The sequence below is a fragment of the Caloenas nicobarica genome, chromosome Z (genome assembly GCF_036013445.1).
Source record: "Caloenas nicobarica isolate bCalNic1 chromosome Z, bCalNic1.hap1, whole genome shotgun sequence".
In the NCBI taxonomy this organism is placed as follows: Eukaryota; Metazoa; Chordata; class Aves; order Columbiformes; family Columbidae; genus Caloenas; species Caloenas nicobarica.
This window is the reverse complement of record NC_088284.1, coordinates 8,704,410-8,728,152: the sequence shown is the minus strand read 5'-3', so window position 1 is coordinate 8,728,152 and position 23,743 is coordinate 8,704,410. Positions and strand designations below refer to the sequence as shown.

Genomic DNA, 23,743 nt, shown 5'->3' with positions numbered 1-23,743 from the left:
ATGGAGGGCTGGGTGTAGGAAACGGGAGGGTGATGCACAGAAATGCGCAAGGGGGACAGTGCTATCAACTCAGAGAAAGAATTTGAGGTGCTGGTGGATTTGCAGAGATGGGTATGAGGGAGACTGTTTTCCTGCTGTTGGAGAATGTTTGGAAATGGATACATTTGTGGTTAAAGCACTAGCTCTTGATGGATTGGAAGTGGTGAGGAGTAAAACATGAGAATTTGGAGGAAAAATGCTTAGTAGAATACCAACCCCGCGTGTGGCGTTCACCCAGAGAGGGAAGGACAAGATGCTGAAGACAAAATGCTGCTTTGGTTTTTCTGGCATGTCCTGCCATCTCAGAGTGAGAGCTCTCTAGAGTGAGGAGTCTTACCTTCCTGTAGAGGACTTAGAAGAATGATCTGAGGCAGCAGTCCCCACGCTTTTTGATCACACCCCCCATCACTAAAAAAAATTGAGTGCTTTCCCCCAATGTATTTTTGTTTCTAAATTACATACATATGCTACTGTGCTAATGTAAGACATATAAAAAAAAGAGAAATTTAAAACAGCGTGAGAGAAAGGTTAAACAAACACTTCATTTTTTTTTTTTTAAAATATTATTTATTAATGATATGGAAACCATTTTCTTCTCGCATTCCAATGGATTGTCTTGCACACTCCACTTTGGAGACTACTGATTTGAGGTCTCCTGTAATGTGGTTTAAATAAATTTTCCAGTCATCAGGTAACAACTTTTTTTTTTTTTTTTTTTTTTTTAATATTTGTGCTATTTTCCTAGCAGATGTTTCCACTTTTAGAAAACAGGGTGTGTTATAGGGGTAAAACCTTTATACTACATCCCCTTTGCAATTAGGTCCAGGTCTTTGCCCTTTGATGGTTTGCTGCTCTTCTAGACAAAGTCTTGCTGGAAGATGACAGCTCAGAGCTGAGGATTGGGAGGGGAAAGCATCTAGTCCGTTGTCTGTAACTTAGCATTAAGAGATGAAGTATTTGTATATAATATGAAAAATGTCTGTAAAGTAGGTTTATTTTGAAGTTGAGGATGCAGGTAAACCCTCAGCTCTGCTGTAAGTGATAAGGTCAGCTTCTGCTCAGGCTTCCTTTAATTCTTTCTTTTAAAATTTTCTTATGTGTATAACACAAGGTTCATAAAAGCTGTCCAGCTCTGTGGCAGTTTCAACTATTAACAAATGATATTTTATCTTTCCAAGGATTACTACGGAATTACATTCCCTGCTCCTGCAACCTTGACAGGCAGAGAGGGGAGCCTTGCTAACAACCCATACTCAGGTGAGTGCTATTTAAAGACAAGGATGGTAAGTGAGATGAGCTGGTTTATAAATGCAGGTCATCCTGCTGTTGCTGAAATAGCAGTTATTTTTTGCCTTCTTTAAGCAGTTAAATCCATCAGTCCAAACTAGTCAAACAAAAGCGAGCAACTCCCTCTCAACCCTGATGTTAATGTTTCTTCATGGTTTTGGTCAATAGTTCATACATGACTTATTTGGGTAGCCTTTGAGAATAAGTGCCAAATTGTTACAAATGTAAATGCTGATGTCATCTAGTGCCCTTCCCAAGCACATACAGGTGCTTGGAAAATATTCAATACCTTAATCATTCTTCTGGAAATTCAGCTGGCTGGCTTTCCTGTTTTTGACACTGGAACAGACTCCCCTCAGCAGCTCCTCATACTTCTTTACTGCTATTTTAGCACTTGTGCATTCCCTGCAGGAGCTGCATCTAGCAGAATCTCCCTCACGGTCCCCAAATCTAATGGACTTCATTCCCAGAAGCGTGTGGTCTAAGAAGCCCTTATTCATTCCTGCTCTTGCTTTTCAGTTATCAGCATGCAAAGATGACATTAATGCCATCCAGGATTTTCAGCCAGTGGTTTTCTTCCACTGCCATCTGATTACAGCCTAAAGCTGTAGCCACAGGTGTTGTAATTCCTACAATGATGGTACTAAGTGTTGTCATACTACTTGGTAACCAACATAAAGGAATACTGGTTGGGCATGTGATAGATGTGATTGATATATGTCACCTCCCTAAAAAATAGGTGAACAAGCTGCTCTGTAGGCTGCTGGAAAATGCAAGTGTTCGTGAGTTTTCTGCTTCGTAATCACTTCGCTTGGGAGACTGCTTTTGGGTTAATAACCAAATTTCCCTTCTTCAATAAGGTGGCCCGCGATGCAAGCCTTGCTTTCCTGGCCTTCAGCTACTGTCTCCAGAACTTTGGTGGTGTGAGGAACCAGACATCTAACTAGTCATGCTTGACAGACTGACGTTGACAAAAATATGCCCATCACTGCCCATAAATCCTAACTTGCTTTCAGCCCATGAAGCTTAGCTAATCAGTTTAACCTCCCGGAGAGTCACACTTTAACCCAACAGCCATTTGCTCTTTGGCTATTTACCATACTTCTGCTTTAAGCATGTTTTATTGCAATGACTTGATGGTAATCTGCTCAGACCATATGATGATAGGTAAGTATTGGCATCTCGATTTTGTCAATGGATTAGCCATGGAATGGAGTTCTGTGCCATGAACAGGCAATGGCCCTGTGGCTGTCAGAAGCAGAGACCAGGAGAGCGCTTCCCATGAACAACCGCAGGCTTTCAAGTGTAGGATGTGCTCTCTTCTGTAGCTGTCTGCTTGTATTTAGAGGACTTGAATCCACTTTTGGAATGGCTTTGATAGCTTTTCTGATCAGTTCTTTCTTTCACAGGTGACGTAACAAAATTTGGCCGTGGGGATTCTGCCTCTCCTGCTCCTGCTACCACACTCGCCCAGCCGCAGCAGAACCAGACACAGACTCACCATACAACTCAGCAGCCCTTCCTGAACCCCACCCTGCCCCCGGGGTACAGCTACACCGGGTTACCTTATTATGCTGGTGTGCCCGGCGTACCCAGCGCATTCCAGTATGGGCCAACCATGTTTGTAAGTGTGACAGCCTAAACTGTAACCCTCCCTTCATGCCTCTGGTTTTGGTCTCTCCAGCCCAAACCTTCTTATATCATGCAGTCATAACATGGTTGGGTTGGAGGCGACCTTCAGAGGTCATCTAGTCCAACTACCCTGCCATGGGCAGGGACATCTTTCACTAAATCAGGCTGCTCAAAGCCCTGTCCAGCCTGGCCTTGAACACTTCTAATGATGGGGCACCCACAACTTTTCTGGGGAACCTCTTCCAGTGTTTTGCCACCCTTTTTGTAAAAATGTCTTCCTTATGTCCAATCTAAATCTACCTTTCTTCAGTTTAAAACTATAGTCCTTTGTTCTGTCACTACAGGGCCTGGTAAAAAGTTTTTCTCCATCTTTCTTTTAAGCCCCTTTTAAGTATTGAAAAATCACGGTAAGGTCTCCCCGGACCCTTCTCTTCTCCAGGCTGAACAACCCCAACTCTCTCAGCCTGTCCTCACAGCAGAACCGTTCCAGCCTCAGATCATTTCTGTGGCTCCTCTGTCCCTCTCCAACAGGTCCATGTCTGTCCTGTGCTGAGGGCTCCAGAGCTGGACGCGGGACTGCAGGTGGGGTCTCACCAGAATGGACTAGTGTTGTCGTCCCCTGTCTGCAAGGGATCTCCAAAAACATGCAAGCAGGAGAAAATAGCTGCAGTCCCTTCCCCAAGAAAATGGGAAATTTAAAAGGCCAGAGCTCCTGGGCTGCTGCACAGGTTACTGTGGTCAGCAGACAGCTGCAGCTCATGGAATCCCTGTTCCTGAAAGCCCTTAACAGTCTCTGGAGAGTCAAGGGGAGACCCAAAGTGGAGTAAGTGAGCTGAGAGTGCCTGGGAAATCCTTTTGAGAGTGGAGGAGACCCCATTAAGTCAGAGACAGGGTCTGGCAGTCTCAGGAAGAGGAAAGTTATTTGGGAAGAGGTGATGCTCCAATGAGTCTATTTTAGGGCACTGTAGGACACTGTTTTATGAAACAGCCTCAGGCAGAAGTTAGCGTTTCATTTGATTCTGGAGGGAGAGCACTGTGGCTGCTCCTTGAGTTTGTTAGTAAGAATCTTCTGTCTACAGTCAGTGTATGAAAGAAATATGCAGCCTGTTCTGAGACGAGGTTGCACTGCAGTCAGAGGGGTGGCTCTAGCAGAAAACTTGAGCCTTGTACAAGGCCACTGCAGCAAGTTGCTGCTGGAGTGTCCCGTGCCATCCCAGTGCTCCCAGCTCCAGCCTGCATCTCCCACATGAGGTGGAGGTGCTGCCCCCACTAGATGGCAGATGCAGCTATTCCCCATTTAGAGCGCCTTTTGTTCCCTTCCTTTGTCCAGGTACCTCCAGCATCTGCTAAACAGCATGGAGTCAACCTGAACACTGCCTCGACTCCTTTCCAGCAGGCGAGTGGCTACGGGCAGCACGGCTATGGAGCAGGTATGCTTACCACTGCGCTTTTCACGTGAGCATCTGCAGAGCTGCTTGCACACTGTAACACCTTGTCTTGTACCACACCGGCAGGCTATGATGACTTAACGCAGGGAACGGCAGCTGGAGATTACAGCAAAGGAGGCTACAGTGGGTCATCTCAAGCACAAAACAAATCTGCTGGCACTGGACCTGGGAAAGGTAACATGAGACTCGAGGGTGCTCTTGAGTAGGATTTAGTAGGGTGAACTCCCAGTATTGCCAGTGCTGTGCAGCCAACACAGCAGCCAGCTCTGAACAAGGTCAAGATCCAAGCTGTTTCTCCATCTCCCGTGTATAAAATGCTTTTTTAAAGGCTCAAGTATTCCTTGTAAACCTCATGGCTGAACTTTGCATCAGGATTTGTGTGGCTGATGCACAGCTTTGCCCACAGTTATACATGGGAGAAATGGTGAGTTTATTCATATGTCGAAGTTTTATTTCATGAAGAATAGTGGTTGTGCAGCAGTGCCATGTTTTTGAAGCCTAAGCAGTTGTATGCTGCTGCTGAAATGGTCCTCAGCCAAATGATGACTAGATTTTTAGTTTCTTGGTAGGCACCTGAAATAGCCATGTGTTAGGAGGAAGCAGGGCAGTTCACACACCTCTGGGCTGTTGTTTCAGCTACTGTCTGTCCACCCCGTAACTCATCGCATTGTTTCATGCCTGGAGATGTTTCCTTTGTGACTGTAAAGGCTGAAGAATTTATACAGCTTATATGAAAGCTTTATTCTGCACATGCTGGTTAGACCTGAACTGCTTAGCACTAACTAGATCATCCTTGGGCTTAAGCAAATACCAAGCATTTGCCGTGCATTTGAAACTCCACCTGGACCGTCTTCAGCCAAGAGCCTATCATGCTGTTCTCTGTGGAGGAGCAATCCAAAAAGGAGCAGTGTCCCAGGAAGGGCACAACCTTAGAGCAGTGCACACCCTCCGAGTCCAGTCCTCTGATTCACTGGCCAAAGGAACCACTGGTTTTATGCTGATCCAAGTGACATGATTAGAGCCAGTTTTTATAAGACTGAACAAGTGGCTCGTTTGAGAGTCACCTAACTGGTGAGTGTTTCTGAGACTCTGGTGGCACCAGCTGGTCCAGGTGGAAGTCAGGCTGAATTAGTGACATTAATTCTCTCAGGGCAGAGAAGCATTGCAGACCTCACCCTTCTGCTGGATGTAAATGGACAAGGGCTCAAACATGTAGCAGATGCTGAATCTCATCGCTCAGCTCACTACTGGAAAGCTCTTGAATGCTGCAGTAGAGCCGAATGTGTCCCTAATCCTAGGGCAAAGCTGGCTTTTTGTGAGCTTAAATGGGTGTTTGGTGCAGCCAGCTGTTGCCTGGTCAAGTGCATTTGAATCCAGGTGGTAACAGCTGGGTCATGGATGCAGCTGAATTTATCCCAGTGGGCTGGTTACCCACTTTGCAGCAGAAGCAAGGAACCAAGCCCCTTCCTCTGTTCCCATGTGGGGTGCTGTGGGTCTGAGAACACGGAGAACCCCCTGGGGATGGCCAGCAGCAGGGCTTCTGCTGCAGCAGATGTGGATGAAGGTGTATCCTCTGAGGCTGCCGGAGGTGCTGGGAGCAAAGCCCGGGGCTCATGCTGGGTGGTGGTTGATTTTCTCATTGTTGGTGGGGTTTTTTTGTTTTCCAGGTGTTTCTGTGACCTCAAGTAACACAGGTGTGCCTGATATCAGTGGCTCAGTCTATAACAAGACTCAGGTGAGCAGCGCTGGACCCTCCTCTCCCTCACAGCCCAAGGCCGATGGCCCCACCTGTTCCCAGGCCCGTCTGCCGTGGGGTCAGCTGGCTGCGGCAGTTCTGCGCTGGATGTTTGCGGCTGGAGTGGAGTCTCACCGTCTGTCCCACTGCTTCTGCCGTGTCAGCCCCCCGCGGCAGCTGCTGGCATAGGCACAGCACTCTACACGGCCCCGTGCATGCAAATGAATGCGATGGCACTGATCTTTTTAGTCAAAATAGCCCCCAGAGTGGGTGAGTCAGGAAGCCGTTCACTATTCACCAGAGACCAGTCAGTAGTGCCCACCCCTAACACTCAAGGGTCCCTGTCCCACACTCTCCTGTGGCTGTTGTTCAGTGTGCAGCTTCTCAGGGAAAGCAGAAAGCGCTTTGACAAGCTGTGGCGGGCGTGCGCTTATGTCCAGCTCTTGTTTTCCCATCCTTGCAACCTCAGTTGGGAGAACTGGTGTCTGGCTGTTGTCTGTGCTTACAGGCAGGAAGCCAGCTCTCAGCTACACATTCAGTGTTAGCGGCCAAGCTTTGGCCAGGGTGAGGAAAATCTTACTGCAAGTTGTTCTTGCTTTTTTTGTTGGGCTGCCTTGGGTAGGTCAAGTAATTCCACACTAAGCCCGGGCAACGTGTGAAGGACTGAGTTCAGGCAGCCGCTGCCATCCCATGTCCTATTGAGTAAAAAAAGGTCAGGGTAAAAACGAACCAAATAACTATGGAAATAAAATAAAATGTCAGAGGCATTAGTGCAGAAATATGGGTGAGAACAGGAGCTGAAACTTATTTGCTGAAGTGCTTGCAGGTATTGGATGTGACTTGCCTTGCTCACCGGTTGGCGAAAGGTTCAGGTGATGTGTGTTTGGGCCACTCTTGTTCTCGTTTGGTCACAGTGGGGCTTCTCACACCAGTCTCTGACGCTGTCCCCCTCGCCTCCTGTGCAGACGTTTGACAAGCAGGGATTCCACGCTGGCACGCCGCCTCCTTTCAGCCTGCCCTCTGCTCTCGGATCAACTGGGCCCCTGAACCCTGGTGCTGCCCCGGGTTATGCTCCAGCCCCGTTCCTCCATATCCTGCCCGCACATCAGCAGCCTCATTCCCAGATGCTGCACCACCATCTTCAGCAAGATGGGCAGGTGAGTTGTCCCCTTCCACTTGTACAGCATGCCTGAGGGCAGATTGTTCCTTTGCTCCTTGGGAAAGGGCCTTGACAATCACTGTGGGCTGACAGACTCGATGCCATTGACCAGCTTGGGGCAGGAACCTCATGAAGTTCAGCAAAGGAAAGTGCAGAGTCTGGCCCCTGCCAGGAGCAACCTGATGCACCAGTATTTGGTGGTGGCCAAAGCAGCTTGGCAGAAAAGGCCCTGGGCATCCTGGTGGACACCAAGTTGACCATGAGGAAGCAATGTGTCCTTGCCACAAAGAGGGGCAATGGTATCCTGGGCTGCATTAGGCACAGTGTTGCTGACAGGTCAAGGGAGCTGCTCAGCACTGGTGAGGCCACATCTGGAGTCCTGTGTGCAGTGCTGGGCTGCCCAGTACAGGACAAGCATGGGTGTACTGGAGAGTCCAACAAAGGGCCACAAGGATGATGAAGGGAATGGATCATCTCTCCTTTGAGGAAAGGCTGAAAGAGCTGGGACTGCTCAGCCTGGAGAAGAGCAGGCTTAGGGGCATCTTACCAGTGTGTATAAATACTTGGGAGGGTGCAAAGTGGAGGAGCCGGGCTGATTTTGGCAGTGCCCAGTGACAAGACCAGAGGCAATGGGCACAGACTGAAGCACAGGAGGTTCTGTCCGAGCATCAGGAAAACACTTTTTTACTGGGATGGTGACCCAGCACTGGCACAGGTTGCCCAGGGAGGTTGTGGCATCTCTGTCCTTGGAGCTGTCTGGACATGGTCCTGGGCAACTGGCTCTAGGTGACCCTGCTTTAGCAGAGGGGTTGGACAAGGTGCCTCAAGAGGTCCCTGCCAGCCTCAGCCAGACCTTGCAGGTTGCATGTTGGCTCTGATTCAGTTTCACCAGCCCTTGCGTTTCCTCCCTGAAAAAACAGTGTTCTGCCTTAGTCCAGAAATAGGAAATTACTTCTCTCTCTGAATGTGTGACGTCCTTGGCTGGTGCACCACCTCCATTCACCTTGAGAGACCTCCTTTTCTGTCCCCAGTCCTGCTCCGCTCCTTCTTGTGCTTCAGCCTGTCTTGGGTGGGGGGCAGTGGGATGGTGCATCCCTGTGCTCCTGCTTGGGATGTCTGTGGCTGTTCATCCTGGATCACGAGACGTGGAGCTGTTACAGAGCAGAAACACATCTGTTCTGGGGGAGCATCGCTGCGTTGGTGGGTGTCAGCTCGTCTACTGGGAGTGCTGATGCTCGTGTCTCCTTTTCTGATTTCTAGGGTGGATCTGGCCAACGCAACCAACCCAGCACCATGCAGCAAAAGTCTCAGGCTACCAAAACCGCCTATGGCACTTCTCCATACTGGACAAACTAAATCCAAAACTGGGGAGGGGGGAGAGAATGAAAGGAGAGGAGGAGAAGGAGAGAATAAATAAATAAATAAATAAATAAATAAGATAATAAAGGAGAAAAAGAAAAAAAAGCTGTAGCCCATTCCTGGAATTATTAGGAGAAGAAGTAACTGCTCAGCCAAACGTCTGTGCGGGGAGAACTGCAGCCAGTCAGCCATCCTCTGTGTGACTCACCCGCTTCCTCTTTGAGTTGCTGTTGTATGTAATATATTTATGTATGTATTTGTAAATGTAATAGAGCCTAAATGTGGGTTTATGCATCTTGCAGCCTGTTTTATTTTCTTTGTAGGAAAACTAATTATTCATTTCCCATCTGAACCAGGGCATCCTTCCTTGTTTTTCTGAGCTCTATGGGCTTTATACCTTTGTCAAAGACAAACTGCGCCTTTTTTTGGAGCTGGAGCCCATATATTTAATGCAGTTCTAAATTCAGGCAAATAAGGAGGCCTGCTCACCCCCTCGAAAAAAGAATCAAGGTGTCCTCTGTTTTGATTTCTGCCTCCAGCCCCCAATATAGCTGTTGCTTTAAAGGTGTTTAAAAAAAAAAAAAAAAGGAAAAAAAAATGTTTTGTGGGCCTTCCCCTTTCTTTCGTTTCCCCCCTCACTCTTGCTGTGGAAGATGAACTCTCCTGGGCAGTTTGGTCACTGTGGCCCTGAGCTACAGCCTCACCTTTTTGTTTTTCAATTTTTGAATAATAATAATAAAAAAGACAGGGTTTTCTTTTCTGTTTGTGTTGGTTTGTGGTTTTCTTTTTTTTTTTTTTTTTTTTCTTTTTTGTTTCTCTAGCAAGAGACTTCAGATGGCTCCTTGTGTCCTGGAACCTCCTTTGCATCATTAGAAGCAAAAACTATGTAGCGGTTTCTTAAATAAAAGTATAAGCTGTGTCTTGTACCTCTTTTTGCCCTGAGCCACCCTGCACAGGAAAGCCAGAGCTGCTGGATGGAAACTTCACCTGTCCCTCCCCACATTTTTTAAAACAAAGACCCTGGAGGCAACTCCTGGCTGTCCTTGTCCTGCACAAGTGCAGTGAATATTCTAGGAGTTTCATTTCTTTTTAGCCCTTCCTCCACCTAATAAAGATCTGAACATACCGCTGGTGTTTGTCTGCATTTTCAAAGGCTCCTGGAGCAGTTTTGCTTTCCCAGCCTCTCCCTCTCCACCTGCTCCTGCTGCAGCTCAGCTGGGAGTGCAAGAGCAGCACAGGGGTCTGCAGGGGAACACGCACAGGTGAGTGCAGTTTGCTCTGCTCAGGGGGTCCGTGGCCCCCCTGGAGGAAGGTCAGTGCTGGGGCTCCCGAGGGACAGGTCCTGAGCATCCTGGACCCTCACGGCAGCCGAGGTGGGTAAAAGTGTCCACATAGCAGATGAGGCCTTTGTTTGCACCACTTAGTTCTGTTTTGAGACCCATAAGAAAAAGAAAATCTACTGTGGGAGCCATTTTTCTTTCTTAGTCACACTTGGAGCAGCTGTGAGCCCCAGCTGGCTTGGAGAAGTCTGTGTGTCATCTCCCCCTGCCTCCCAGCAGCACAAGGTGACCTGCACTGGCCTTCTTCTGTCCCAGATCGAGTTTTGCTGCTGCTTGATCTCCAGCAGCTGCTACAAGCCCCTGGCAGCTGCTGTCCCACTGCCCGAATGTCAAGGATGGCAGAAATGTTTCTGCAGGCTGCTGACTTGCTGCTGTTTTGCACAAGGACAGCACCAGCAGCTGGGCCTGCATGGCTCGCAGCACCGTGTTCACCCACAGAGCTGCTGCTGCACAGGAGCTAGTCTTTGAAAAATGCCCCCAAAGCGATCTACACACACTTCGTTTCTTGTTTGTAGAAATCCACTGCTTCCCCACAGGGTTAGGTCAGTCAGGGTCCAGATGCAGCTGGAAACGGCAAAAAGCAAGAGCCGGGAGTCAGTGCTGGGGCACGGCCGCCCCTGGGCCGCAGGTTTGCTGCAGAGCAGTGAGGAGCCTCCATCACAAGCACTTCAGCCAGCGCTTCCCCCAGCTGAACACCTGCCCTCGGCAGCGGCTGTAGCTGCAAAGGGCAGAGTTTCCACATGGGAGGCGACGGGCTCTGCCGTCCAGCACCTTCGTCTTCCCCAGCCCCAGGCAGCAAAGGCAGCGCCAGCACGTTCCCCACTGCCCGCACGGTGAAGGAGCTGTGCGCAGCCTCCTCTCCAGGCGAGAATAAACAGGTTCTGTACCCATTTCCTTGTGCTGTTGGTTCCAGCTGGGGTCTTCTGCAGCAATTTCCTCTCTAATGCCCTGTTCCATGGGCTGATGGCAGAGACAAGGCTGTTCAGTTGCACTTGGCCGTCAAGAAAAAGAAAAAAAACAAACCACCAACAGTAACGACAACAAAAACCCACCTGTGCAAGTGGCAGCTGGGTCTGCCCAGTGCATGAGCATTAGTCCTGCCTTTGGTACCACAGCTTCTGCTGGGTGAAGCACCTTGGTGCTGCAGGAGCCGAAAGCAACCCTGATGCCAGTCAGAAGGAGCAGACGGCGCCGTCCCTCTCAGTCCCATCCCCGCACACAGGCTGCCCGGGACTGCAGCTCTGAAATGCCACCACCGTTCCTGCGGTGAAGCAGAAGCGCTCAGGCCACCAGCACCTTTGACTCAGCAGCTGCTGCCCTGCAAATGATGCCCAGTGCAGCTCCTGCAAACTTGTCCTGCTAAATTTAGCTTGACAGTAGCAGCAGGGCGCCGCATGAAACAAACCTCCCCCATCTCGAGCTCGCAGGGACTACCAGGGGACAGGCAGCTGTGGCAGTGACGACCGCAATTCCTCTGCCAGGCTTCTGCATGAGGTCTCACCTCCCCTCCCCGCCTTGTCTGGCCCTTTCGGGAGCACCGCGGTCCTGCCCCGCCAGGGACCAGCCAGCAGCACCCCGGCCCCACATCCCCCTGCAGCCACGCGAGACCAGGGGACATCTGCCCCTTCCTGACTTAGGAAGACTAAATACAGGGTGTTTCAAAAAGACTGCCCCAACATCTTATAGTTACACAAAAATTGACAGTTTAATGAATTCTTAAATTTTAGTAGCCTTTTTATAAATGCTCTATGCTCCCTCCACCTGCTGCACAGACCCCAACACTTGCATTCATGGGCGGTTTGTGTTTGCAGAGATACAGTGACTTCTAACTAGATTCATCTTTTTGAAACACACTGTGTAACAGCAAAGCCCACAGCTTTTGCACAAAGTACTTATCTAAATCAGTTCATTCTTTAGTCTTGGGTTCAGGCAGGCGGCTGTCAAACAGCAGCTTTATTTTCCAATATGTATAGGCATTGATATGGGAGCAGCACTGGATTTGTGAACAGCTGTTACTCAAAGCTTTAAATAACCCATGCAAATAAAACATCTCCATTAACAGGGAAGGGCTATTTTCATTTCACATTTTTATTAGTAGACAGATGTGCAGAAAAGACAAAATATAACTACTGAAGGGGAAGACGAACACAAAAATGCACCAGTTAATTCTTTCTGGTAAATTATACTGAAAGAAAAAAAAAAAAAGGAAAAGGAAAACATCTGGGATTTCAGCTAAGAAAACTACTAAGAAATCTAGTGTACCCTGCTGGTTTCAGAATGGTTGAAAACTGCATTTGAAAGGGCTTGTAGTTGCAAATGTAAACACTAATATTGGCTGAGACAGGAGAATGAGATTAAGAAAAAAACAGAATACATGGAGCAGGTAAACATTTTTCTGTGATCAGTTAAAAAAAAATAAAAATCATACTTCAATTCGTATCTCAAAAAAGGAAACCAGCAAGTCAACAAGCAATGACACTGCACAGGACAGTGGGGAAGAGGAATTAGTCTGGTTAATGTAGGAGCTCTCAAAATAGGTTGCCTTTTGTCTTTAAAACAAAAAACAAAACAAAAAAAAGTGACAGAAGGGTCATGGTAATCCATCTTACAACACCAAGCTTGAAAATACAAGTCACTGGAGAGTATACAGTGAAGACGGTCAAACGTACAAGGGAAACCCTGAAAGATGCAGTATCCTCATTTCAAACCAAGTCATCAGCACAGCCGGCGGTACCACACTCTGCTCCTCCCCTGACAGCAGCCCCCGAAGGCGGAGGTCGGTGTCCCCATCCCGGAACAGCCCCCAGACCAGCCCCACGGTGCCAGGGGCCCACTTGCTGACACTGTCGCTGCCCTCGCGGGGCTGGGGGTCACCAGGCAGGGCAGCCCCGCTGCGGCTCCAAAAAGCACCAGGGGCTGAGTCAGTCCCTGGTGAGGAGGAGGTGACGCAGCCCATGTGGGGACACTTGAGGAGGGGCTGAGCTGCGTCCCCTGGTCACTCGCAGGCGGGGGGCAGAGCATCACGGGGAGCACTGGGGTGAGGTCTCACCAGTTGGGCAGCCTGTGCTGGGCAGAGGGACCCACCGCCAGCACACCCTGGCAGGGAGAAGGAGCAGGGACTGTCCCTGCTGCAGCAAATCGCTGTTGGGCAACATTTTGAAGACACACCTGCCGTGCTCAGAGCCCCACCAGCCTTCCTCCCCGCCCCAACGGCTGCCTTCCCCTCCTCTCCCTCCAGGCAGCACTTCGAGCTTGTTCGTTCTCATTCTGCTCCGCACTGGGGACACAACCCCAGGGTTGATCACAGAACAAAGTTTACTCCCACCAAAACACCCTCGGAGGCACCACAGCTGGAGACGTACCATTGAAAAGCCTGAGATACAACAAGGGGAGGCACAAACACACACCTGCAGCTCTTCTCAGGGTACCTGTGGGAATGGAGGGGCCAGGGTCTTGCCCCAGCACCTCGGATCTGCTTCCAGAGGGGCCGGGGCGCAGCGCGGGAGGGCAGGGCTGGCTGCTCACCCAGGGACCACACGGGACGCGAATTGCGGCCGCTGCACCACAGCTGAGCAAGCAGAGCACACCGCGACGGGGCAAGGATGCCCAGGGACCAAGGAAGGAGGTTCAGCAGAGACAAGCATGCAGGATCCCCTTTGCCCACGAGGGAGGGCCCTAAGCTCTGCCAAGGGCTCCCAAAAAAGACATGCAGGAGGCCAAGCTGGGTGCACCCACTGAAGCATGCTGCTAAATAAATAGCCTGTCGAACCTGCACTGGCCTTCTCCAGCCTGCAAGCACCGCGTACCCCTCACCAGCGGAGCTGCACATGCTCACCCCACAGCCCAGCCGGGAAGGGCTGCGTTTACCAACATTTACCAGCAGACAGGAGGCTCAGGCTGGACTGGGGCTGCGGGAAGCAAGGGCTGCCAGCGAGCACCGGGGCAGGGGCTACCGCGCTCGCCCTCCGCCAAAAACAAGTTTGGGATGAACGCTGGCACACTGGGCAGCAGGATGCACGTCTGTTCCTCTCCCTCTGGAGAGGGGCAGCTGGCAGCAGCTCTCAGCAGTGTGGCTAAACTGAACTTTCTCAACCCCGACCTAGTCTGGAAAAAAAATAGCAACCCAGGGCTCAGTTGTACAGACGTGAAGTGTTAAGTGTTTATTTTAGGGTTCATATCACAAGCCTTTTTCAGAGACAAAGCTGATTGTGCCCTCCAGGGCTCCAGGGACCAGAGCTATTTCCTAACTTGAGCAGGCTGAAAAGGAATACTGTACCTTTCAGTAACATCCCACCAAGCTCAACACACAGTAGCTTTACACTTCTCCGCCCCACACCTTATAAAGGAAAAGCCACCACCACAAGGCTAAACAAATGTACACACGCTATTATTGTAAATGGAGCAGCTAAACCTTGGCAATTTGCTTTGTGTGGATTTTTTTTCTTCCCAGTAAATGCAGCGCTTGAACTCCCAAAAACTCAGCTTCCAATGGGTTTGTTCCAGCTTTAAATACATTAAACATCTCAATGCAAGACTGTATTGAATTCAAGAATCTAAACGCGAGCAAACCTGTTTCGCTGTGAGCGTTTCATAGAGAAGTGAAAAGGGGAGTTTCTTTTTAAAAAAAGAAATCATGATACAGTGATGAAAGGGTTAAGAATGCAAGAATTCAGACATTCTGTGGAGGGTCTCTAAGAGGTCCATAAAAAAGGAGCAAACAGATCCATACAACAGGAGACAGCAGGAGACAAAAAGTTTTTTTTTTGATCCCCCCCCACACTTTTTTGCTGGACTGCTGCTAGGTTACCGCTGCTCCCTTCTAGCCTGAGTCGGCAGGGCAGTACAGGGGTATAGAGGGAGCAGGTCACGACTCCTCGTTGCCAGAATCATCGTCGTCGTAACAGTCGGCGTCCTCCTCCTCCTCATCTTCATCGTCAATGTCGTCATCATACAAGTCGTCATAAAGCAAATCTGAACTGTTGTCATTGGAAGGCACTTTAGTTTTGATGCAGTACTCTGCCAGCGTAGTGGGGACCTTCACGCCATCCTTCTCTGCCTCGGCTTTGGTAGCCAAAACCTGTTTCCTGCAGGGAGGACACACAGATGTGAGCGGGGCCGTGTGCTGGGTCAGCTCCCCCACCTTCCCGCAGCTCCGACCCAGGACAGCTGATGTTCAGCTGAAGCACCACAAGCAGCACTAGAAACAGATTTAATTCCCGCGGGCCCCAGGCTTGGGAGCACGCCAAGGGTGTTTGCAGCACGCACGCTCTCAGCAACATATGAAATCAGTTATTCTACAGGGCTCCGGCGTGAGGGAGCAGCCAGAGCTCAGAGTAAATTTCACTACGTTTGCTACAGAATGGATGGTCAGGGATTTCCTAAGATAACTTCTTGACTCCACCACTGATGGCTCCACCCCGGCGCGCTCGAAACCGCAACTCCCCCACACACGTGGCAGCACCGAGATGCCGCTGGAGGGTCAGGGACGCAGCCCAGCCCGAGCTGGCAGCAGACGACGTTTCCCACGGCCCAGGACGGGCTCTGGGGCTGCGAAGCACTGTGGCCACTGCTGCCTCCCAGCAGCGACACGAGCAGACGCAGCCGGGCCCTTCGCCCCTGTGCGCTCAGACTCGTTCTCTGTTTACAGAGCACATCCAGCTCCACCGGAGCCAAGGGGGCCGGAGGGGCCTGAGAGAACCTCCCAGCCAGGCTGTTCGCACAGACTGACCGCCCTGCAAAGCTCCTCCTGGGGGTACAACCTGCCTGCCCAGCTCGCGGAGCCCGTGCAGATGTGGCCCATCACCAGCCCAGCGTGACAGTGGCCCCGCAGGCTGCCCGTCCCCGGCTCAAGTTCACATCATCTCCCTCTAGCGTGTGATGAACCAACCACCCACTTCTCAGCAAAGGACAGTCTTAGACTGAACCGTGCTTCCAGCTAATCAAACCCAGCTCTGCAAGCACTTGCCAAATCCCGCTGATATTCCCACAAATTGGAGGGACAAGATTATGATTCACAAGTGCATTGAGTGCAGAATTAGTGGGATGCAGTCAGGCCGAATCACATCTCAAGCAATGCGGGCAGTGCGCAAAGGCAAGCGGAGACTTCAACTGGTATTTTACTAGCAGCCAATAGGTTTTGCAGAACATCATGCCAGATTAGTCCAAAAAAAAGAACAATTTGAAGAGAGATCAGCCTAGTTCTGCTCCAGAAGTCTGCACTGCTTCTGTGTGCTGAAAAACCTAGGGGGACTAGAAGCATGGACTTGGAATAAAATGGTAACACTCATTTCCAAAGAAGCAACCACAGTGAGAAGCTGGTTACAGCAAATTCTGCAAGCAGCCTGTTTTATAGGATTCAAAGTAGGAGGCTGGTAGCACAGCATCCTACGTGGCACAGCTTACCTTATGATTTCGGCATACTCCTTGTCTTTTCCTTTACTGTCCCTCCATTTCCTGAACATGACGGACGCATCCACATTGGCAGGAGAGAACGTGTTGGGCTCATTAAGCAAAGAGATTACACTCAGTAAGATAGTCCTGAAAAAGATAACCACAAGAGCAGAGTCAGAGCTAACACATTCACAGACTCTGGGTGCTGATGACTTCTTTACGTCATGCATTACAAACTTGTTTAAAGTCAAAAACTTAAACTAAGGATAACAGTTGAAGTGAGAGCAGGTATTTATGAACTTCAGATCCCGGCCACCAGTGCAGGGAAGGCGACACAAAACATACCTCAAGGACCTAACCTCTGACTACAGATCATCACGTCTGTGCACATGCTTGTAAAGGGGTGGCAGCTAAATCTCAGATCGGGCAAAATTTAGCTTGTCCACACCACCCATGGATAGTGCAGGACTGGAAACCTGCTTGGTGAGCCTCTTCCTGGTGATATAATGGAGTTCTGTGTCCAGTTCTGGGCTCTTCAGTTTAAGAAGGACAAGGAATTACTGGAGGGAGTCCAGCAGCGGGCTGTGAAGACAATGAGGGGTCTGGAGCATCTTTCTTATGAGGAGACACTGAGAGAGCTGGGGCTGTTCAGCCTGGAGAAGAGAAGCTGAGAGGGTATCCCATCAGTGTTTATAAATATCTCAAGGGTGGGTGTCAAGAGCATGGACCAGACTCTTTTCAGTGGTGCCCAACGACAGGATGAGGGGCAACGGGCACAGAATGAAGCACAGGAGGTTCCATCTGAATATGAGGAGAAACTTTGGGGGTACCAGAGCCCTGGAACAGGCTGCCCAGAGAGGCTGTGGAGTCTCCTTCTCTGGAGACATTCAAACCCACCTGGACACATTCCTGTGCGATCTGCTCTGGTGAACCTGCTTTAGCAGGTGGGCTGGACTAGATGATCTCCAGAGGTCCCTTCCAACCCCAACCAGTTTGCGATTCTGTGATATAATATTTGGCATCCCAGCAGAAAGCCACACTCTCCCCTGCCCCCGTGCGGGGGGAAGATCACTACAATGCAAAACCACGAGATGAGGCTGCGCGGCCCTCCCGGCCCCACCGGCTGCCCGGGGGTCGGAGCTGTATCTGATTACTCCACTCCTCAGCCCAAGCACAGGTGAGGCTGCTGAAACCGAACATGAGCACGGCAAGGGGAAGGCAGTGCAGATGGTTCAACACCCGGACTCAGCTGCCAAGGGCCCAGCAGGATTCAGCAGAGCCGGCGTGAGCCAGTCACGTAACTCCTGGCAGACACGGAGCCTTCCTGGATTTCCAGCGGCAGCGCAGAGCCACAAGCTGCTCCGCTCTGCTGGCATTTCCTAGGGGCAAACAACACCTCCCTCGCCCAGACCCTTCTCCTGCATTTCCTACCACCCATTGCACTTCTGAGGAGCCAAGGGCTGAGTCTCTGACAGGGCCACCACCAGCACAAAACTCAACAGCAAGTCTCACCAGGCAGCTCTACACACCTGGCTGTAGCTACCACCACAACAGCTTCACGTGTCTGAGGTGGATCTGCTGGCAACGGCTTTTGATGTAAATGAAATGGAAGAACAAGAGGCAAGGAGTAAGTCTTGAAATACGGCAGTACAAAGCAGCTGCTTTGCAGAGTTGGATTAGAGGAGACTACAGCCCCAGCTGTACTGGCATTGATTTAGGGGCACATTCAGAGCAGCATGCCCTGAGCACATCTACCACATCATGTATCTGGGATACAATTCCAGGAAATGCTTGGTCATTTGGATGCTGAGCTTCTTGAAAAGTTGTTTTAAAACAACACACTTGTGTCTGGCCAGACTGTTCAGCACAGCTATTAGGAGAGTCTTCTACAATTTATTTTCCAAATGATATAATTCAGGATGAAATGAGGACAGCAGCTCTGGAAAAGACTGTCTGGTCAGACTGGAGTGATGGGCAGAAGAGAGATAATATTTTATTTCATCTCAACAATTCATTTTAAAGGCTTTGGTTCTCAGCAAACAGGCTGCAAAGCCAGAATGCCAGCTCCAGCATCACTGCAGCAGCTTCACTGCAGAGCAAGGGAAGGCCGAGGACGGGGATTAGTGTCTGGATTTAACATCTGCTCTACCACACTTCCATCAACAAGGCAAGGAGAAGCTTATTTCCACTGTGGTGCCCTAAAGTTAAGTCTAAAGCTATTTAAATACACCAAGGTAATTGTCTTTCAGAGATGAAGCTCTCTGCACTCTTCATTCCCAATCAGCACATTAGTTCAGCTCCATCACTGCCGATACCTTGAGTGCTGGACATCCTGCACTGACCGAAATCCTCCCTATGGTGGGTCAGAAGCTGAACAAGGTACACAAACAAGAAGAGAACCCCGGCATGTGGGATCGGGCAGGATTAAAACCACAAAAATAATTGAACCACGCAGGACAGAAAACATCCTCAGCATTACCAGATACAAACTGCACTGGACTGGCTACAGACTGACCCTCTGCAATGTTGTCAGGGGTCTTTTTCTCCCTTGGGTGAGGTTGCTCTACTGTGTTGTTTCATTCAAGTTGTTCGCATGACAAGTGGGGATATCAAGCCTGCTTTCTGATTTCTTACGTCCCCCACGAATCATCCTGTGGAGCAGCAAGTTTTTCAGCTGTCATGCCACTTTAGGCGTCTACAGTGCTGTTGCCTTGGTAAGAGCAAGCCCCTATATATCCCTTTATCATCAGAAGCTTGAGGAGTCAGACTTGTTCAGTGCCTTTTTGTCTCCATGTTTCAACAGAAGGCTCAGACACAGATGAATTTCATCCAAAACAGACACTACCTTGGTATCCAGTGATAGTGCACATGGGAATGGTTCAAAGCTGCACCAGGAGATGTTTAGACTGGACATTAGGAAGTGTTTCTTTACCAAGAGGGTGGTTGAACACTGGAACAGGCTTCCTAGAGAGGTGGTGGATGCCCCAAGCCTGCCTGTGTTTAAGAGGTGTTTGGACAATGCCCTTAACATGCCTGAACTTCTGGTCAGCCCTGGAATGGTCAGCCAGTTTGTCAGACAACTGAAATATTCTATTCTATCATATAGAGCAGCTGGGGCTCCCAATCAGCACACCCTGTTATATACTCTGCTGAAAACAATTTGGTTTTTTGTTCCAGCTACTATCTACACTGTAGGCTCTCAGAGCCACCTTTAGAGGAAGGTACAGATTTGTCCTACCATGTTTTTGCTCTCCAATATAAGAGAAGAAGTCTTGGCTTAGGGACAGTGCAGGGATCTGGACAGTTTCTGCAACCAGCTCAATGCACTAAAGCAGCCAAAAAAGCCAGTAAAAATGGGCATCCTCAGTAAACAGAGCAACAGTGAGCTGGGATGAGAGAGGTTCTCCTTCCCCTCTACTCTGCCGTGGTGAGACCGCATCTGGAATATTGTGTCCCTTGGTTCAAGAAGGACAGGGAGCTGCTGGAGAGAGTCCAGCGCAGCCACGAAGATGCTGAAGGGAGTGGAGCATCTCCCATGTGAGGAAAGGCTGAGGAGCTGGGGATCTTTGGCTTGGAGGAGACTGAGGGGTGACCTCATTAAATGTTATAAATATATAAAGGGTGAGTGTCACGAGGATGGAGCCAGGCTCTTCTCAGTGACGACCAATGATAGGACAAGGGGTAATGGGTTCAAACTGGAACACAAGAGGTTCCACTTAAATTTGAGAAGAAACTTCTTCATGGTGAGGGTGACAGACACTGGAACAGGCTGCCCAGGGAGGCTGTGGAGTCTCCTTCTCTGGAGACATTCAAACCCGCCTGGACACCTTCCTGTGTAACCTCATCTGGGTGTTCCTGCTCCAGCAGGGGGATTGGACTGGATGATCTTTTGAGGTCACTTCCAATCCCTGACATTCTGTGATCTCACCTGTCTCCACAAGATACAGATGCACTAAGATCTTGAAATACTGCAATCAGTTCTGGCCTGTGCACCTCTGAGACAGAGTGAGGTGAGGGGAGATAGGAAGAAAAGCAACTAAAATGGTCAAAAAAGCCTCAACTTTAAGCCTTGGCATCACTTCCTCAGCTTTATCTTTGAACAACTCTATGACTTTTGGGACATCATAATCATGTTCCCCTCCCTCTGGAGCCTGCACAGCCAGAGGGGACCCCGGCAGGACACAATTCGGCAGGCACTTGGCCCAAGGGGTGATGCTGGTGGTGGGTGTGTGGTTAAGGGCAAGGTTTATTTCCACTTGCTGATGCTGCTGAGGAATGTTTTCTCCCCAAATGTCACCCTTGAGCCCAATACATTCCAAGAAAGTGAGCACTAAAAACTGCTCCATGGTAAGGGAGGGCAGAAATTGGAGAACTAGCACCATAGAATCATTTTGGTTGGAAGAGACCCTCAGGATCATCAAGTCCAGCCATAACCTATCATGAGAAGTTCCATGTCAATCTTTAGGGCAGCATATAATGAAATACTCAAAATGTGTGTGAGGTGAGTAATTAATGCCCAAAGCTGTTTCCTAACTGTGAGTTGGGGCTTGTCACCAACTCCTAGCCATATCACATGTATGAAAAAAACAGCTTAATAGCCATGTGAGCAGAAGGACAGGTGATAACTTAGCAATACATAGCTTAAAATATTTGTGCTTTTTTTTCCCCTTTTTAAAATCTGAACTAGAAGTTTGAGAGGTTGCTTCATACCCACTTGCACTTGGTACAGATGGATTGGACAACGTTTACCTTAAGCTCAGAAAGTCAGATTACCAACCCGCCATGACTTCACACAGCTAAGACGCACCATTTCTCTTGAGCCTTTTTAACCTTGAAGTAGCATGCTCCAGGAGGAACATTATTTGCTATAATTTGCTGACTGCTACAGTTCCTAGTTTCCTGCTGCGTTAGCTCTGGTTCAGCACATTGCAGAATGTGTGTGTGTGTGTTACAATCCCATTCCAAGGGTCAAGAATCCAATAAATCCCCCTTGCTAGATCTCTGCTATCCAACCACTCTTTTCAAATCACTGCACTCCCTCAGGTGTGCTGAGATGTCTATCTGGGTTTAATCAATAAATAACTAAGATTTCAAGTTGGGGAACCAACATCTAATAAATCACTCTGAAAATGAGCACCATTCTCATATGAATGCATTGGAAGATTAGCAAGAAGGAGAAGTGCAAACACACTCCAGTGACTGCAGCGGGGGTATAAAAAACCCCCACATATATCACACTGATTGTCTTTTGGCCTTGTGTGCTTGACAAGTATTAGGTTGGTGAAAAACAAATTGCAGTTTTTGCATTGTTGAAATTTGCTGTTTGATATTGAAATACATTCTTAAATGTTTTAATGTGCTTTTCTAGCTTTTTTTGGTACTGATTTATTACTTGCCATTTATTTTATATTTTAGACTATGGAAATGTTAGACAAAAAGCCAATTTGAGCTATTTTCTTGTTCAAGTTTAAAATGTGTGGCAAAGCAGCAGAGACAACTCGCAACACCAACAAGGCATTTGGCCCAAGAACCACTAATGAATGTACAGTCTAGTGGTGGTTCGAGAAGCTTCACAAAGGAGCTGGGAGCCATGAAGATGAGGAGCAGAGCAGTGGCCATCGGAAGTTGACAACAACCAATGGAGAGCACTCAAAGCTGATCCTCTTACAACTACATGAGAAGTTGCCAAAGAACTCAAAATCAACCATTCTACAGTTGTTCAGCATTTGAAGCAATTTGGAAAGGTGAAAAAGCTCGATAAGTGGGTACCTCATAAGCTGACAAAAAATTTAAAAAAAAATCGTCATTCTGAAGTGCCATCTTCTCTCATTCTATGTAACAACTACAAACCATTTCTCCATTGGAGTGTGACATGCAATGAAAAGCAGATTTTATACAGGCAGTGATAACCGGCTCAGTGGGTGGACCAAGAAGAACCTCCAAGGCAATTCCCAAAGCCAAACTTGCACCAAAAAGGTCATGGTCACCGGTGGTCTGCTGCCGGTCTGACCCACTACAGCTTTCTGAATCTCGGCAAAACCATTCCATCTGAAAAGGACGCTCAGGAAATTACAAGATGTGCTGAAAACTGCAGCTCCTGCAGCCGGCATCGGTCGACATAAAGGTCCCGATTCTTCTCCACGACAACACCCGACCACACATCGCACAAACAGCGGTTCAAAAGTGGAACAAATTGGGCTACAAAGTTTTGCCTCATCTGCCATATTCACCTGACCTCTCGCCAACTGACTGCCACTTCTTCAAGGATCGACAACTTTTTGCAGGGAAGGTGCTTCCACAACCAGCAGGATGCACAAAACGCTTTCTAAGAGTTCAAATCCCAGAGCATGGATTTTTATGCTACAGGAATGAACAAACTTATTTCTTAATGGCAAAAATGTGTTGATTGTAACAGCTCCTATTCCGATTAAAGATGTTCGAGCCTAGTTATAATATTTAAAATTCATGGCCCAAAACAACAATTACTTTTGCATCGACCTATAGAGCCTTTTGTGTTTAGATAACAGGCCTGTGAGAGACTCAAAGGCACCTTATTGAACATGCTCAAGATTCCTGCTTTGCTGCGAAAAAGATCAAAGCACAGTGGAAAACTATGCCTGCTTGAATCCTTGAAATACAGGTAAAACCAGCAGGTTTTGTCATCTTCTAGCAAGGACTGAGCCCTGCAGTGCCATGTTCCCACTTGTGTGCACTTGTGTTCCCACTGCTCCAGTGCATTTTTGGGATCCCTGAGTTATCAAGGTAACAAAAATAAATTTACGCTTTGCATTTTACCCATGTGTTGTGGTTGTTCCTGCAACCTGCCTGTGTCAGCTCACACATATACTAAAAAAATCTAGAGGCAATTATTTTAACTTTAATCTGATTCATTATCCAAATCATAAGTTAGAACGGGAAGTATCTTTAAGGTTTTTCTACTACATCACTCACTACTCCAGCTGCACGGGTCATCAAGCTGCTACTTGATCTGAGCTTTATCAGTTCTTTATTGGCCATGTCTTGCAATGAAAATTAAATTCAGCTGGTATTTCAAAAAAGTGGGCAGGTTAGCCTTGAATGCCTCTGGTACTTAGCAATCCTTCATTATTTTGGCAGGAACTCACCTGGCTAACTGCCCAAGATAACATGCTGCAGGACAGGAGATGGGCAAATACTGGAAGGCAAACAGTAGGTAGGATTATGACTACCTGAATGGGCCCGAATACTCAAAAATGTTCTTTTCCACTAGTGGTAACTTGGAGGAATTTGAAAAATGCAGGTGTAGGACAGACTGGGAAATACTAGAACATTTGAGACAATTTGCTTCAAGAGCATGAAACCCTGTGAACACAAG

General features: G+C 48.7%; 2 protein-coding genes across 4 annotated transcripts in view; one reads left to right on the top strand and one right to left on the bottom strand.

Moving 5' to 3' along the window:
* Positions 1 to 9,473, top strand: part of UBAP2 (ubiquitin associated protein 2) — a 181,886-nt gene extending 172,413 nt beyond the window's left edge. For 2 of the 3 annotated variants that reach the window (XM_065657913.1, XM_065657912.1), the window contains exons 22-28: positions 1,218 to 1,296; positions 2,736 to 2,950; positions 4,289 to 4,388; positions 4,473 to 4,580; positions 6,074 to 6,141; positions 7,107 to 7,298; positions 8,561 to 9,473. In XM_065657913.1, coding sequence (XP_065513985.1) covers positions 1,218 to 1,296; positions 2,736 to 2,950; positions 4,289 to 4,388; positions 4,473 to 4,580; positions 6,074 to 6,141; positions 7,107 to 7,298; positions 8,561 to 8,656 — 858 coding nt within the window. In that variant the 3' untranslated portion in view covers positions 8,657 to 9,473. Of the gene's footprint in view, positions 1 to 1,217; positions 1,297 to 2,735; positions 2,951 to 4,288; positions 4,389 to 4,472; positions 4,581 to 6,073; positions 6,142 to 7,055; positions 7,299 to 8,560 lie in introns of all 3 variants that reach the window. The other variant, XM_065657911.1, reaches the window with a different exon arrangement.
* Positions 9,474 to 11,786: 2,313 nt separating this feature from the next.
* The window catches only part of UBE2R2 (ubiquitin conjugating enzyme E2 R2), a 56,655-nt gene continuing 44,698 nt past the window's right edge, over positions 11,787 to 23,743 (bottom strand). The window contains exons 4-5 of the mRNA XM_065657416.1: positions 16,402 to 16,536; positions 11,787 to 15,083 (exon numbers count right to left, since the gene is read on the bottom strand). Coding sequence (XP_065513488.1) covers positions 14,864 to 15,083; positions 16,402 to 16,536 — 355 coding nt within the window. The 3' untranslated portion in view covers positions 11,787 to 14,863. The remainder of the gene's footprint in view (positions 15,084 to 16,401; positions 16,537 to 23,743) is intronic.